The sequence below is a fragment of the Solea senegalensis genome, linkage group LG10, assembly GCF_019176455.1.
Source record: "Solea senegalensis isolate Sse05_10M linkage group LG10, IFAPA_SoseM_1, whole genome shotgun sequence".
NCBI classification, from domain to species: Eukaryota; Metazoa; Chordata; class Actinopteri; order Pleuronectiformes; family Soleidae; genus Solea; species Solea senegalensis.
Window position 1 is genome coordinate 11,706,147 of NC_058030.1, and position 15,915 is coordinate 11,722,061.

The 15,915-nt window shown below is 39.7% G+C and overlaps 1 protein-coding gene across 25 annotated transcripts in view; it reads left to right on the forward strand.

The window, feature by feature from the left end:
- The window catches only part of LOC122775545 (neuronal cell adhesion molecule-like), a 71,450-nt gene that overhangs the window by 40,336 nt on the left and 15,199 nt on the right, over window positions 1-15,915 (forward strand). For 9 of the 25 annotated variants that reach the window (XM_044035481.1, XM_044035490.1, XM_044035486.1 and 6 more), the window contains exons 3-10: window positions 9,777-9,971; window positions 11,366-11,377; window positions 11,883-11,988; window positions 12,668-12,861; window positions 12,965-12,997; window positions 13,244-13,366; window positions 14,537-14,707; window positions 15,176-15,232. In XM_044035481.1, the coding sequence (XP_043891416.1) occupies window positions 9,887-9,971; window positions 11,366-11,377; window positions 11,883-11,988; window positions 12,668-12,861; window positions 12,965-12,997; window positions 13,244-13,366; window positions 14,537-14,707; window positions 15,176-15,232 (781 nt within the window). In that variant the 5' untranslated portion in view covers window positions 9,777-9,886. The remainder of the gene's footprint in view (window positions 1-9,776; window positions 9,972-11,365; window positions 11,378-11,882; window positions 11,989-12,667; window positions 12,862-12,964; window positions 12,998-13,243; window positions 13,367-14,536; window positions 14,708-15,175; window positions 15,233-15,915) is intronic. The other 16 variants (XM_044035485.1, XM_044035504.1, XM_044035495.1 and 13 more) reach the window with 6 other exon arrangements.

Here is a 15,915-nt window from a genome sequence, read left to right on the forward strand (position 1 = left end):
CCTCTTTGATTGAGTTTTGCTGGCACTGTTTTCCAGTGGTGGGGCTGATTTTGGAGTGGGAGCTGTGGGTTCATGGAGGGGGTGAGGACCCTCCTCTGCGCTGACCTTTCACAGACACAGGTGGGGTAGAGTGGAAGGGGCTGGTGGAGGTGGTGGTGGGGAGTGGCAGGAGAGACCTATTGTGGTGCTTTGTGAATAGAGAGGTGGCACTTAATAACACTAGACCTCGCTGCCTCCGTCCACCTGCTGGGGATTTTCTCACAGCTACTTTCTCACTGGTTCTGGTAACAGATTGTTTCAGCTTTAAAGCTGCCTTATCTGACGCAGTCAGAGGATTTCACTCGAAAACTTGCTCTTGCGTATATTTGGGGGATTGCTGGTTGGATGAAAATGTCGGCCTGTCAATATCTAGTCTGACTTATCTTTACAACAAGGCCTGGGCAATGGTTCAATAACATTTTATATCATAACAACTTTCTTCAATCGTAATGCAATGCATTACACAAACACAATTTGATGGAGTACACATGCTTTGTGCATTTCTATTTACTATGTTTTAACATGCTAAAATGGTAAATTAAGATAATGGACATTGTAATACAGTCTGTTGCCATTTTAAGCTTCTCAGTGTATGATTGCAGACAAACCACGAAATTAAAATTACAGTGCAATGATGGCCTTATTAAATACTTTGAGATAATATATGTTGTGATTATGAGTTGAATCTGTTTGACTTGTTGAATATGAATTTTTCATTCTGCGTAAAGTTCATGATTAGCAGTACTGAGACTGCCTCAGGGCAGAGACTGTCCTACATCTCAGTGACTCGGTTCACCTCTTATTTTCTCACTGGCAAATCACATGTTCTGCAGAGTTAGCGTTCCCCCTTTTGTTATCTGGTGTTGTCGGCAGAATTTGCTATAGTGTATAGTATCATACAAAGCACACATCGCTCTAAATAAGCTGTCACTCCCCCTGCTTGTCCCCCCTGTTTCAGCACAATTAAAATTCCACCAGTTTTTGTAAAATATATAATGGTTATTTTCTAGCGAGGCCTGGTTGCATTAACTGTTGACACAAACATAAAAACACTGTTTTTCTCAGTGTTATGAATGCTGTTGTGGCTCACCGTAACTTCACAAACATCACAGCTGCGTGTTTTGGTCTGCATGAGGTGAACGTTTCCTGCAGTGTCTGTCTCACGCAGACTCTTTTTGTTGCATCTATAAGCTTAAAGTAAACTCCACATATTGGCCCCATCTTGAGAGACCCTTCGTGTGTGGAGTAATCCATCCGGTCTGGACACGGTGGCAAACTGAGATTCTAATCAAACCTCTTTTGTTGAGCTCAGTGTTTTTACAGCTGAGCAGATGTCAAGCGTACAGTTTCTTTCCAAGGTTACTTATGAGATGACAAATAGGTCTGGGCCTCTTTATTCCCTCGTTTTTTTTCCACGTGTGTTTGATGAGAGGGTTGACATCTTTGCCATCTTGCCATGGATACGGGTTGCCCTTTAGGAATGTAGAGCAGTAAAAAATCTCTATAGAATTCTTATCTATAAAACATTTTCATACATTTGTGGAACTGTGCGATTGAGACTCTGATTCCACATATGCATGGAAGTTTCTGTCTGCTTTGTCAAAACATTTTCTTGTCCCCCCCACAGCTGATTGGTTTTATGTTGATTACTTTCTCAAAGCTGTTATATTTCTGTAGGCAGAGTGTCTCTTGTGATGTTGTGTGCCGAGGATTTTGAGACCCCTTCTAAACCATTCAGATTGCTGCTCGGCATGCATTCTTCCCACTCTCCTGAATTTGCGCATGATAATGAACCTCTACTCAGCATATGAATGGCCTCACCAATAACACTCTCATGTGGCAGGGCAAGCACACTCAAGCTCCAACCTCAATATCTGATATCTTCACTGACCAAAATGCCGTGAACACATAAACAGGGAGGATGTTTATGCAAATGAATGTGTATAACTTCCCATACACAAATGCATAAGCAGGACTGGTAGCCGACACTGATGCATCCTTTTCTTAAGAAGTGATTGTAGTATATTGGAGGTTATAAAATGCTCAGATCTACAGTTGTTCACTGAGCCTCCAGCTCAGTCAAATCTTCTATAATGAACTACTGTACAAGTCATATAAGTGTACAAATGCACTGTTGAGACTTATCCTACCTCATTGTTACTTTATTAACTAACTGTTCAAGACTTTTGTTCCATTGTGAAGCATGGATTGAGGAGCCATTTTATTTGTTCCACAAATAAACATGCATGCAACAGTTTACATACTAAATTCCTCTCATATTATATCATCAATAACGATTGAGCTCACCACTCAGCCCTGACCAAACCACACACAGACAGAATATTGTTTACCTTTTTGGACCAACCATGTATATGATTGTGATCCAGAGCTTGGGGACAGTGAGATCCTGTGTATGTTGCCAATCATGGGGTAGAAATCCACTCATGGAAAAAAAACTTCTCCAAGTTTAAAAGATCTTCATTGGTGTGAGTCCATTGATCAAAGGATGCAAAATACACACGCTCATAGTTCTCTAGACCACATTCTTGGAGTCTCAAGTTATTGCCTTATTTGGTCCACATCTGGCCAACTGTTTTCTTTTCCTTAGCACCCACCACATTTTCTGGAAATTGCCTAATAACAGATTCCATCCATTAGTTCACTGAAGGAGGGAAAAAAGTGGTTACATCCATCCATCCGTCCGTAAATCCCTCCCTCCCTCCTTCCCAATCATTAGATGCACCAGATGCATTCATCTTCCGGCCTTTCGCTTAGCCATTAGCATTAATATTTGTGGTGAGCCTTATTTCTTAGAAATTGAGACAGTGCTCAAGATAATAATTTCATCAGTTGTATTATCTGCACGATTGATTCAAAGAGAGACCACAAAAAAACACTGTAACGTTATCACTCAGAGCTATTTATTTATTTGTTTTCGTTTTGCTTTCAGCAGACTAACCACTGGGTTTTTTAGCCCATGTTTAAAAATCCCATATATACCTGTTACTTTTAAATATGAAAGAGGCCTCAGGACAATGTTACAGTAAGCGGGGGTCCAATAAAAAGATGAAAGCAAAACACCTTTTAGTTCCTTTCAGCTACTAACAGGCCGGGATTTCCTCCTTAACACTGTCACCGCATCTAGAGGTGCTGTTTCCATCTGCATGCTAAAGAGGAGCCCCCTCTCAGAAGTGCCAGCACCACTGATTAGCATTTGGGTAGAGGGGAGAGAAAGCAAATGCCGGAGTGTTTTCGGTGTGTTCGAGGGAGGAAGCTGAATGCCAATGTGCAAGGCTCTGTGAAAGGAGGAGGACCAAGCAAATTGCCAGACATGATGTTAGTAGCAGATGCCTTTTTTCATTAGAGGTGTTAGAAACAGAGCAACAAAACTTGTGCTCAGAGATGTTAATATATGTAATAGATTTATTGATATAGATTTAATACATTTTCCTGCATAAAGTTACTGTTTAACTTGCCTTTGTCTATTTAGCCCAAATTAGAGTTTAAGTTGAAGATCTATCAAATTGTGTCTCAAAAGTTTAAAACAACAAACTGCGGTCGTGGAGATGAATTGAAGATCTTCACTCTATTGTCTGGTGCTGCACAGTGCACATGAAAGGACCACGGCATATTTTTGAGCTGCAGGGTCTCCCCGAACAACAGGGCCCCAATTCATATGTTAACCACACCAGTTATTTGCATAAGACCCCCCCCAATTATAAAAGCTAATGAGAATAATATGGCAAACACATGCTGATGCCAGCCTATGGACTTACTGTTGTGATCCTGAAGCTGCTGATATAAGGCCTTTGAGCAGTTTCAGTCCAAGCCAGTGAACACTCAACTGCTGACAACTTCTAGCAGTAAAATAACAGCAGATGAGAATTAAGCACAGGGGCAATATCTTTATTTTACCTCTATTTTCTATTTCATTGTGACTTTCTTAACGTTGGACCATCTGTCAATCCCAGTAACTTGATTCCACAGATAGAGAACAGACTGCAGCTAAAGATAGCCAAACTACTGCCCATGAGGTGACTTTTTTCCCTCTTTTTAAATGTATTGTTGAGCACTTTTCTCTTGTTCACTAGCCTTAACGTAGGGCTGAACCATTTGAATTTATATCTAACTGAGATTATTTTGACTGAAATTGGGATTGCGATAATGAGAGGAAATGGTACTTTTTACATATTTATTCTCATTTTCATTTGAACAACATATTTGAAATGATTACTGTGTGATATTTGTGCAGATCTGTGAGAAACAAAGTGTTTCCTTCAGTCTATAGAATATGACAATATTTCATATAAAACGCCATTTTGTAAGTACAATAAAAGTATCTTATCACATTAGCAAGGTGTAACTAAAATTGATACACACAATAAACATATATGTCTCCTGGAAATGTGTGATTTACCAATTCAAAATAATAGGTGCTATGGGAATGGCATTTAAAAATAGTTGTGTTGTTTCTTGTCACAACTTATATTGTCAATCGGATTAAAATATTGTCATCTTTAAAAGGTGGGTATATAAAGTGTGCAGAAAAACAGAACACTATTCTGCATCGGGGCCATTAGAACTAAACTATGTTGGAGAGCATGCAGTGACACTCTGAGGTGCAGCAGCAGGAGCCCCAGCAAAATAAACACCTCAAATCATATCCATTTTCACATGAACACTTCCCTGAGTGCTGAGCTCTACTTATCATTATACTCCACATTCAGGGATCCTCGCTGCTCCATTACCATAGAGAAACCCCCGAACCCCCGATTGCACTGATTATGACAGTTAATTAGACTGCTTGGCATGAGAGAAAGATGCGTCTTTCATCACAGATGTCAAAAACTGTATATTACTGATGCAACAGCAGTGATTCTGCTGGTGTTGCAGTGTTGCGTCACTATTGTTTGGCACAGACAGTATCTTTAACAGTGGTTAGCATTAGGCATATGGTTTATTATCTGTTGCTGTTAGGGAAGATCATTTAGGGGCTTCTCCCCCGCTGACTGATATTCATTTACACTGTGGTGTGTTCAAAGCCTCGGTGCTCATGGCCCCGTCAGCTCCATCTGTGCACTCACACATGTCCTGACCTTCACTTCTGTGGTCAGTGTGCATGAATGTGGCTTTGTGTGTGTGCACGTGGATGCCTGTGTGTGTGCATGTGTGTATATCACAGTATGTGCTGCATCTCTGACATGTGCACAAAACCAATTAGTTTTGGGATGTGAAGTGGCTGGCCATGGGAAAATGACAATGGAGTAATTGAAGAGTCTGGCTGAATGAAGGCCAGACAGCTCAATACAGCTTTTACACAAGAGCTGAGTGTTTTTGTCCACGGGCAAAATGAAGAGAGAGGATGCAGGCTTATGTTGTAGACAGTAATTAATATTACAGCCTTTCACATTGATGACATTTGCTGTAGAAACACGACTAGTTAAGTTGTTTGTTTGTGGTCATTAACAGCAGTTGTTAACATCACGGTTATGCTTCAGGTTTGTGTTTTTCCAAATATTTCAAGCAGCCATTGTCTTCCATTCATTCTTAATTTTATGATAAATTCATAGACAATTGTCACTTGACCTTTCATCCCCCCTCTGCTCTTAGAACATTTTAGCATCTTTCAGTTCTTTGTTTCACTTTTATGATCTGCCGTTTTAGTGCACTCTAGCTAATCTCAACTGTTTTCAATGGAAAAAGCTCTTCAAACTCACTGTGCGCCACTGACTCGGCACTAAATGACAGATGCAATTAGCAATTGGCTGTTGAACAACTGTGGCACACTTAACAGCTGAAGAGCTAGATATTCTACCCTCAGGATGAGACGGAGACCAAAGAGCTACACGAGAATGAATATTGCATAAACTAAAATAAAATCAATGCTAATGTTGCCCCCACATGTAACCAGAAAAATCATTCAATGCAGGTGTGACTTGCCAAATCACTGATAAGGTCTGCTGAGTACTCTTAATGTTGTCCTCTGCCTTTCATAACTATTGCATTAGATTATTTTTATCTGCATGTTCACAGGTTTACAGAGGTCTTAATCAGTGTTTCCTCTCAGTGTCACAGAAAAATACCCAAGCCATCCAAAATGTGTCACCACTGTCCACATGAGAATATTCACTGTGCTTGGTCAGACATATTTTGGACAGGAGCAATAAATAGGAATAGGGTTCCTTTTTGCTATCTGTCTTGAGACCTCAGTTCTTTCTCTGAGGTGCTGGTGACATACATCCAGGTTACATTTCCATCCACATACAGTATATCCAAACATCTCTAGGATCAACGAAAAAAATTACTGTTAGTAACTTAGTTTATGTTCATTTTGCTCTCTTTTGTTTTGGAAAATTGCTAGAAAACCCTCACAGAAAGTGTCTCCGATTTGTTTCTGCCACCTAACAGCTTCTGGCACAGCACTTCAAACAGCATTGCACTTTCTATGTCAGCCTTAGTCGCAGTCATTTGGCTTAAATTTCCAGTTCTGTTAACACAAGATGCATAGAAAGATCCACCACTGGTAATATTTTCTGAGTAAATGTATCCTCAAAGAATTGCATGTTAAAAAAAAGATTCAAACGAAAAAGGCCCCAAGTTGTAGTTTCCTCTTTAAAAGGCAGTCACATTATGCAAGCTCTTGCCTCATAATTCAACAGTGAAGTGAACTTTTTTAAACTAGAAAAATGAAAACCCCACTACTTATTTATTCAAGGAAAATCTATTTTTAATAATTCAATGCTCACTGTTCCGTCAGGATATGAGTCGTTTCAGACCCTTGTGGCTAGTTCGTCGTCTTTAAACCCCCACTGGCATTTCCACTGTCATAGATCCCACTGTGTGAGATTGACTCCGTATCACTGCAGCTCACAGGGATAATTATAGCACACGCAAACAAACGCACATATACAGTACGCACACAGAGACACACACACACACATGCTGACCAGCCACAGCTAAGCTGCAACACCTCATTAAACTGGGAAATGAATCATGAATGAAGTCCTGGCTCCTTTCCAGATAAGAATCACCAGGCTTTCAGGGATTCACATTAATGTATAATTAACACATTTATGCGCTCGCTGTCATTGGCTCTTTTATTCTCACTTCACCTGAGACAGAGAGATATCTTAATTCTCATCCTGAATATGCTCCTTGGTTTTTTTGTCAAACACTCATACGGACAGCTTGCACTGTGTATAATCCTTTGTCTTTGCAAAGAATCAACTACAAGAAAGAAACTTTGCTTATTTGAGATCTCACCAAGCAAAATCTCCATAACCTCACTAGTAAGTGAGTGACAAGGTTGTGTGGGCATACTCCAAGATGAAAATGCCAGTATTCATTGGGCTGAAAATATGAAAGCATCATTGGGTTGTGTTGTAGAAGACACACAGCAGTCCATCGAAATCATAAATAATAAAGTCTTGGTGGAAAATGAATTGTAGAGAGAAATAAATGTTTTTACATTGTGTAAGCTTATGGAAGTGATGCCTCAGTGAATGCGTGTCATAATCTTTGGCAGGGTGTATATAATGTAACTTTTTAACTATAGTCAGTTCAAAATCAACATAAAAGTCAAGAGTCTGAGGTCGACCATTTGAAAATGTTACGTCACGATTATGCTGGCAAAAATAATTGTGATTAACTAATGACTGATGACTGAAAAAAATGTGTTTTAATATCATTTTTTTTTACTGCGCTTACTTTGCACTTACGGTTGTCAGAGACATCGCAGATAGGATAGATATTTTTACTGAAAAATAAGTTAATAAGATCGTAGATGATGAATGAATGAATGAATAAGAAGACATGAGGAAAGATAGGCACATTAAGAAATAGATCACAAGCACTGTATGCTGGTGAGTTTATACAGGAATTTCTAGTAACTCACATGAACTATTGATGTTTTTCTTCATTCACGATTAACACGATAATAGAAATTCACCATGATTAACTTATTTTAAGTGCTTTTAATCCCTATAAACAATAATATTGTATATTTTCCCATCACTAGTCAGAGGCTCATTTTCAGATCAGAAAAGATTCAGCAACCTTGACCGCAGCCTGCTACTGAACTTGATTAAAAAAGGGCCCCCTGAATCATTTCTTGTCAGATTCAGATCCTTAGGTTGAAGGGTTGGATGCCCCAAGCGAGTGATACAGTCCCTCAAGAGGTGTAGTGGAAGCTGGAGCAGCAGCAGGATGTTAGCCTTGGTCTCCTCCCATGCTACTAGAAGCCGACACTGGGGCCACAAATAAATCATGTCTTGGGGGCAGCACTTACAAATGCATTTTTCCCCAAGGAGGACTTAGTTAGTGTCTGACTGCCTTGCTGTTTAGCCTGTGGTTCCAGACAGAGTTTCCACCTCCTCGTTGTCTGCAGCTCTGACCCCATCCAAGCCCAAAGGCAGGAGAGCACTACATTTCACACCCGCATTTAATGGGCTTTATCTGATTCTTTCATGCAGGAACAGATATTAATATGCAGAATTTGATTGTGTTGTTCAGTAATAATCCATTGAATTAGTTTCTAAATTAAGCCGTGACATTTCAATAGTGTGATGCTGCCATGGGTGAGAGAGGCATCAGGCAGCCAGATAGAAACAGGTTCAAAAGGCAGACAATGACATGAAAGTCCTGTTATCGTGCTCTTTTTATTCATCAATCACAAGCTGCGCTGACAATTACATGGAAAATAATGAAATCCACTGATCATTGTGATTGTGCTGAAATATGCAGATGAATAATTGAGCAAAGTCTTTTTTTAATCAGTAGTTATTATTCTCTGAAGCTTGGATTCAATTATAATTTTGTGACAGTGATTATTTTTAACATGTGTGTGTTGCTATTTTCGCTTTGTCTCAGAAAACTATTTTGTGGTGGATGAAGGTGTGATTTGTAAACATCCAGCTGCCTGGTAACAAGAGAAAATATCAGGAAATCGTGTATGATAATGTTTTGATTTCACAGTGCAGTCCACCATACAGCAATCTGTACAAAGGACATTTTGTGGCACAAATTCCCCACTTAATTAACAGTTAATAATCTTTTGTAATAGGTTTTTTATAATTAGCTTTTTTTTTGTGTGTTTTTGTTCAAACCTGCAAAAACGTTAACCGACTCGAACCTGCTGATCTTTTAAGCGTCAATCCTCGCTGAGATGTGTCCTCTAAGATGTTAGAGTTACAAGATCTGTCCAGCGACTCATGCTGTTTCCGACTACAACAGTCCCATGAAAGGACGATGCTTCATTGTGTGAAATCTGACCTCGGTGCATATCGGTTCGCTGCTGACGCTGTCACTCGCCGGGTCACTCAATCAAACAGATAAATCTGAGAGCGAAATGGAAAGTGAAGTGAGAGTCGTCTCATCTCGTCTCTTGGCCTGTCATCTGTCCGCTGACGTGATCGATATGGCAGACGAGCCTAATGGCACCATGGCCGTGGCAGTGATTATCCCGAGCACAATAAGCCCATGTGGGGCTGCATCAGACCTTATTGGAGAGCACTAGATCAAAAAGATAGCTTCCAGCAAACTGCGCTGCATGGCAACTAACATCGATCTGTAGACAGAGCTTATATGTGTCCGTCCCGCTCATTCTCTCTCTGTCTCTGTCTCTGTGAGCAGCTGTTGAGCACAAACTAGAACAAACTCAGCTTATGATTGATAGCCTCAGAAAGTGAATGTGCTATTCAACTCTGCTTCTGTTTCTTACACTTTTTTTCTCTCTGCAGCTGTGAGCGAGTGAGTGAGTGAGTGAGGGATTGAGGGAGCACACGGTGACTGAGCTGAGAGACGGGGCGTCGTCATATTCGGGGGCAGAACTTTGGATCACACGCTGATAATGGAGAGGAGGAGGATGGACACGGCACTGCTCGTGGTGCTGCTAATGGGACACCTTGCCACCGCGCTGGAGGTTCCACTGGACCGTAAGGCAAAACAACACAATGCACATTAACATACAGCCAAAGCATTTGTTTTGTTTGTTGGCAAAAAGAAACTGTCTCAAATATGTTTGTTGAACAGTTGGACCATGACACAGCTTTTAGATGTCCTTTCATCCAAGTGAACACGAGTTTTGTCAAAATTAAGAAGTCTTCCATTAGGCTATGTTCACATTTAGGGCGTAAGACAGACAGACAGACAGACAGACGACTTTATTAAGTGTCTCAAATCAGATTTTTTCAGTTGAAATGACTCGGAGAACATTCTTCCATCTAACTGGCAATTCAGATTTTCAAATCAGATCTGTGTCCTAGATCAGACATGTATACCCAATATGTGGCCATGTGACGTGAATGAGAAAGGTCATATCATATCATAACATGTGGCTGTTTGCCTGAACACATTGAGAACACACGAGTTGAGCAATGCCATTGTTAACCTGCTCCATGGAAACACGGAACAATCAATCAATTTTTCCTTCAGTGGTGGAGAATGTTGTCCTCTTGAGCTAACTCTCACTCACTGATTTGCTGTAATAGCTTTGGTTTTTGGTATTTGGGATCAGTTAAGGTAGATCTTATCTTGTTTTGTTTTCTGCTTATTATCCTGCTTCAATTCCCATATCTTTCATAAATATTACATTTTCTGTTGTGTTGATGACTCAAAGGGCTGGTATTTGTGCTCACGTGTGCCGTTTGAGAGGGCAGTCATGTTCAGATGCCACAAACACACTGCATTTGTGAATATGACCAGTCAAATCTGATCTTTGCATTGGATGTCAACAATGTGGCTGATACTCTGAACATCATCATAATAATAATCAGATCAGTGAAGTATAAGATTTAGTTCCTTTTAACTGTTTCTTTTGAATAGAACATTCTTAATTTCGCTGTTGTTAAATTAGTTTTCTAAAGCTGATTATCACGTTAATCCTCACTGTGACTGATGTGGGAATGAAATGACCTCCAGCCCTGCAGTCTGATGGTTCTGTGGTACTGCTGTAGGCCTACATATTGCTTGGTAAGCTGCCATTCCTTGTCTGGGAACTGGCCTTGTCCAAACCTTTATCTGAATCATAAATAATGCAGAGAGATATTCCTCCACACTAGGCAAGGCAAGGCAGCTTTAACACAGGGGCAACTCGCAACACACAATTTTCACAAAAAACAATTATGATAAAACGTAATATGGAAAAATGGATAGAAAGAAATAGAGCATAGATCATGCAGCATAAGCAATAAATGACTTAGCTCAACTGTTATAATATGATAATAGAAGTGTTTCTAACGTGGTTTCAACAATATTTACATGTGGTGCTGATTTCAGCTCTAACATTTTTCTTCCTTGTTTGCTGATTCTTGGTGGAAAAACACTAAAGTTCTTGAAGGATGTAAGTTTCAAACTAGAGTGACGTAATTGCAGAGGTTTTGCTTGAGTTGTGTTTTGTGCATTACTTATTTCATTTTGCCCTTTTTGATTTGATTTTTGTGGTTTTGATTATTCGGTCTTGCGTTTAAAAGTGTGATTTGAAGTGGACTTTTGTATATTTTGCATGCATTGATCCCTTTGTTTTCATGTTTGCCTTTTTTTTCTTCGTCTTCTTTTCATTGAGCAATATTGCAAACAGCATGTGTTCTCATATCATCTGTTTTGTCATAGTCCATTATTCTGCCTGCACCAACAGGAGCACATTAAGAATTGGATCATTACATTAAAGTGAAATGTGCCTGAGAGCTCTGCATGCCTGTTTGCTGCTGTACTTGCCGTAAAAGCTTTATGTCTCTGTCAGCATGTGATGGGTAGTGACTGCTTGGGTGGTCAATACAGTGAGACAGAAAGGGCCTAGTCTTGCAATGAAGGTCATGATTAAATATCATATTTCTGATCGCCTTTAGTGCCACAGCCGCCGACCATAACTCACCAATCCCCCAAGGATTACATCATCGACCCACGGGAGAACATTGTAATCCACTGTGAGGCGAAGGGGAAGCCTCATCCCAGGTAGGAATCTGTCAAGTGAGATTAAACATTTACGATCCAGTTCGAAGAAGACTCCAAATTTCCAAATGTTAATTAAACTACCGACAATAAAGTTTTCAGTTAGGGGCCCTTGGCTGACAGCCGGTCTTCAGTAGGTTGATCTAAATTATGCACGCTTTTTAAAACTTAATTTGACCATAAATATAGATGGCATTTTTATTACGTTACAAGTTGCCCTTTGCAAAGTTTGGTTTTAAACATGTGATAAAAAAATGGACTTATGGAACCTCTGTGATTAATCACAATTAAAGAAGGAAATAATTGTTTGGCAGCCCTAGTTTTAGCTAATGTTATCCTCATTTATTCTTCGTGCCACTTGATGGCACCAACATTGCCTGTACATGTGTGTGTTGGCAGCTTTCCTTTCCTTTCGTTCCTTTAGTGTGCTTTGTCAGGAGGTTACAGCTAATCTGCTTCACTCTGTGGTTTGATCACATAATGATTGGTGAATGATGTTATTATAAGATTATTGGGCAACTTGTTATCAAGTAATATGACACAAGCTCATGACGCTTTTTCATTTATAGAATAGATTTTATGCCATGAACATGTATTTATTTTGTTGCATTTTATCATGCACTGTACTTTTAATGCACATTACAAATAAACCTGCAACTTGAATTCAAACATCTTTTATCAGCTTCTCTTGGACAAGAAACGGGACCCATTTTGACATCGACCAGGACCCCAATGTGACTATGAAGCCCCACTCTGGGACTCTGGTAGTGGACATCAGCAGGGAGAAGGCTGACATTTATGAGGCGGTGTACCAGTGCATAGCGAGAAACATACACGGAACTGCTGTTTCCCACAACATAGTCATACGCCAGTCCAGTAAGTGCAGTGCTAGTCTATAACAATGCTTCTGTTATCAATTCCATTTCTTAATATCTTACATCATACAAACTCAATCATTTTCTTGTTTCTAACAATGAAGTTGCATTTTCCATCTTAAGAGCACTTCTGACAGGTAAAGGTGCATGTAGAAAAAAAAAAGCATGTTTTACTAGACAGGATGTAATAGTGGGTAGAGCTGAACATCCCCTTGTATTTCTCCTCTAGCATTTTGCCGCGTTAGGCATTATCCCTCTTACCTTGCCTCGTCAACTCCGCCATCATGTCAGCAATGGTCCATTAGCAACACATACCTCAACCCATATTTCACATCAAATAATGAGACTCTGCTGGCATGTGCTCCCTTTTTCAACCAATCCAGGATCCCCCTTGTGGTCAAAGGAGAAAATCAAGCCAGTTGTCATTCAGGAGGGCGGCTCCTTGGTGCTGCCATGTGAACCACCTGCTGGCCTGCCCCCTCCCATAATATTCTGGATGGACAATAGTGAGTACTTCTACAACACTTTTATTTTTTTGGTTGCACATATTCTATAAATCATCAGAATTATGTGCCTGTTTTGTACTGTTGAAGGACCATGCCAGTCATTCTTTGTATTCTAACCTCTTTACTACAAATCATGGACTCTAAACTTTGGAAATTTAAGTTATGCAAGTAAAGTGTTCTGCTATGAATAGTAACTGAAAGATTGTACTGTGCAACTATTGCTTTCCCATTCATTAATAAATGTAAAAATGCACTCATGGAAAGTTACTTTGGTTGTATTTTAGGTAACAGTCACAGAGAAGTTATCAAATGAATCCTCATGTGACTTGGATGTAAAACAGATTTAAAAATCAAACTGTAAAACTGCATCATTTGCATTTAAAATGTGGTCTAACGTGAAGACTTAAAGGGAAGGAGGCAAATCACGCAGACTCATTGACAATCACTTATAGTCTACCTAGTTTGCGGTGTTTTGAAACAAACATACCAATATCAAATTGGTTTTGGGTTCATTTATACACCTAGAGACAGAACCCGCATTTTATCAATTTATTTGACAGAATCTTTTCTTTTTCCATGTTGATGTCTGAGCTTTAGTTGTTAAAGCAAAATCATTTTTTATCAAGCTTTTTATCTTATCACATAGTCTTCCTCAGGAGAGGGTTTTCAAATTTCCATTTTTACAAGCAATTTACAGGCAACTCCTTTCACTAATACGAAGACTTTCTTGACTAAGGAAACAGCTCTTACAAAACCAATCTCACCACAAGATCCACTATGTAGCTGTTCTGATGCTTTCAAATGTATTTTCATCACAATCAATATGTAATAATGTAATAATCATCATCTCAATTTGTCTAGAAAGATTGTGCAAGTCACAGGAAGGCTCCAGAAAACCTTCTGATGAGACCTGGCCTTGTGTTTGTTTAGCAGCTTAGTTTAATTTCATTTGTTGTTGACCTTGACTCCAAGTCTCATTATCCCACCTTGTTACATAACGTATTTGGGATTTTCGTACACTTGTTCTTGAACTACATTTATTGTCATTCTCAACAGTGTCTGTTATATTGGATGAACTTTGGATTACACCGTCAGTGGGACTATTTCTTCTGGAGATGAATGAAAATGACCCAGACATTGTAACTTATTTTAATTTGCCCTACATTTCAGACTTCCAGAGGCTGCCTCAGAGCAGCAGGGTGTCCCAGTCCCTGAATGGAGACCTATACTTCTCTAATGTCCTCCTAGAGGATTCCAGAAATGACTACATCTGCTACGCCCGCTTCCCGCACACACGTACCATCCAGCAGAAACAGCCCATCAGCGTCACGGTCCTCAATCGTAAGTCCAACTGTGCGTGAGGAGAAGTGTTGAAATATAGCCGGCATGTCTCCGCGCGTGCGCGTGTGTGTGTGCATGCCCACAATAGGAGGGCATGCACACACGCGTAGGATGGAAACGTCATTTCCTATCTCTAATCTCATCCCGAGAGGCGCTTGTGGTCGTCGTCCCACTGAAAAGACATATTGTCGCTGGTGTGTGGCAATATCTGCTGAGCAGGCGTTCATTTTGTCCCTGCAGTGAGACGTCCTGTTCACTTTGCACCGACAACAAAGGCCTCTCACATTTGCTGTTGACTTGAATGTTCCGTCCAGATTCTTGTGACGATCAGATGTACGTTCTGACTTGTAAATCGTGTTTTAATAGTTTTTTTTGTTTTTTCGTTCATGTTAATTTGTCAAAGCATGTGTTTTATGCATGTGTGATTTCAACTTGTGGCATGTGTTTTATGTCTTTGTTGTGTTACAGTGGATGCAATCAATGACACAATGGCAGCTTTTTACAATGACACTGATTTATTTAGTGGTGAGTTTTCGACACCCCCTAGTGTTTGCTCCCCAAACGAGCGCTCCAAACTCTGACTCCTACCCACTAACTGGGGCTGCAACTAACGATTACTTTCACGATCAAGTAATCTGTCGATTATTTTCTTGATAAATTGATTAGTTGTTTGGTCCAGCAAGTGTTCAAAAATGGCGATAGCTGTTTCCTGTGATAAGGATATCTTACTTTGTCCACAAACCAAAACTATTCAGCTTTAGTGATTTTGTTTTTGTTATACAGAGCAAATAACCCATAAGATTTTTTCATTTAAGAAGCTGAAAGATCAGAGAACTTTAAATGGATTATCAAAATAGTTGACAATTCATTTAGTCATCGATTAATAATCGATCATCGTTGCAGTCCTACCACTAACACTAACCCTGACACAACCATTCTGATTTCACTAGGGGTGAGACTTGGCACCCTCTAGTGTTTTAAACCATAGCTGTTACCCACTAACAACCAGAATTAACAAGTTATTCTTTGTCCCTCAATCAATACACTTTTGATTACTTCCCTTCTTCCTATGACCTGCTTAAATCATTCTGAATGACTATTCCACTATCACATATAATGATTGCATAACCTGGATAATACATAATCTACAGTCGTAATAATAAAACAGTTCTAAAAGAAACTGTATATGAATATGTATAGTGTAATAT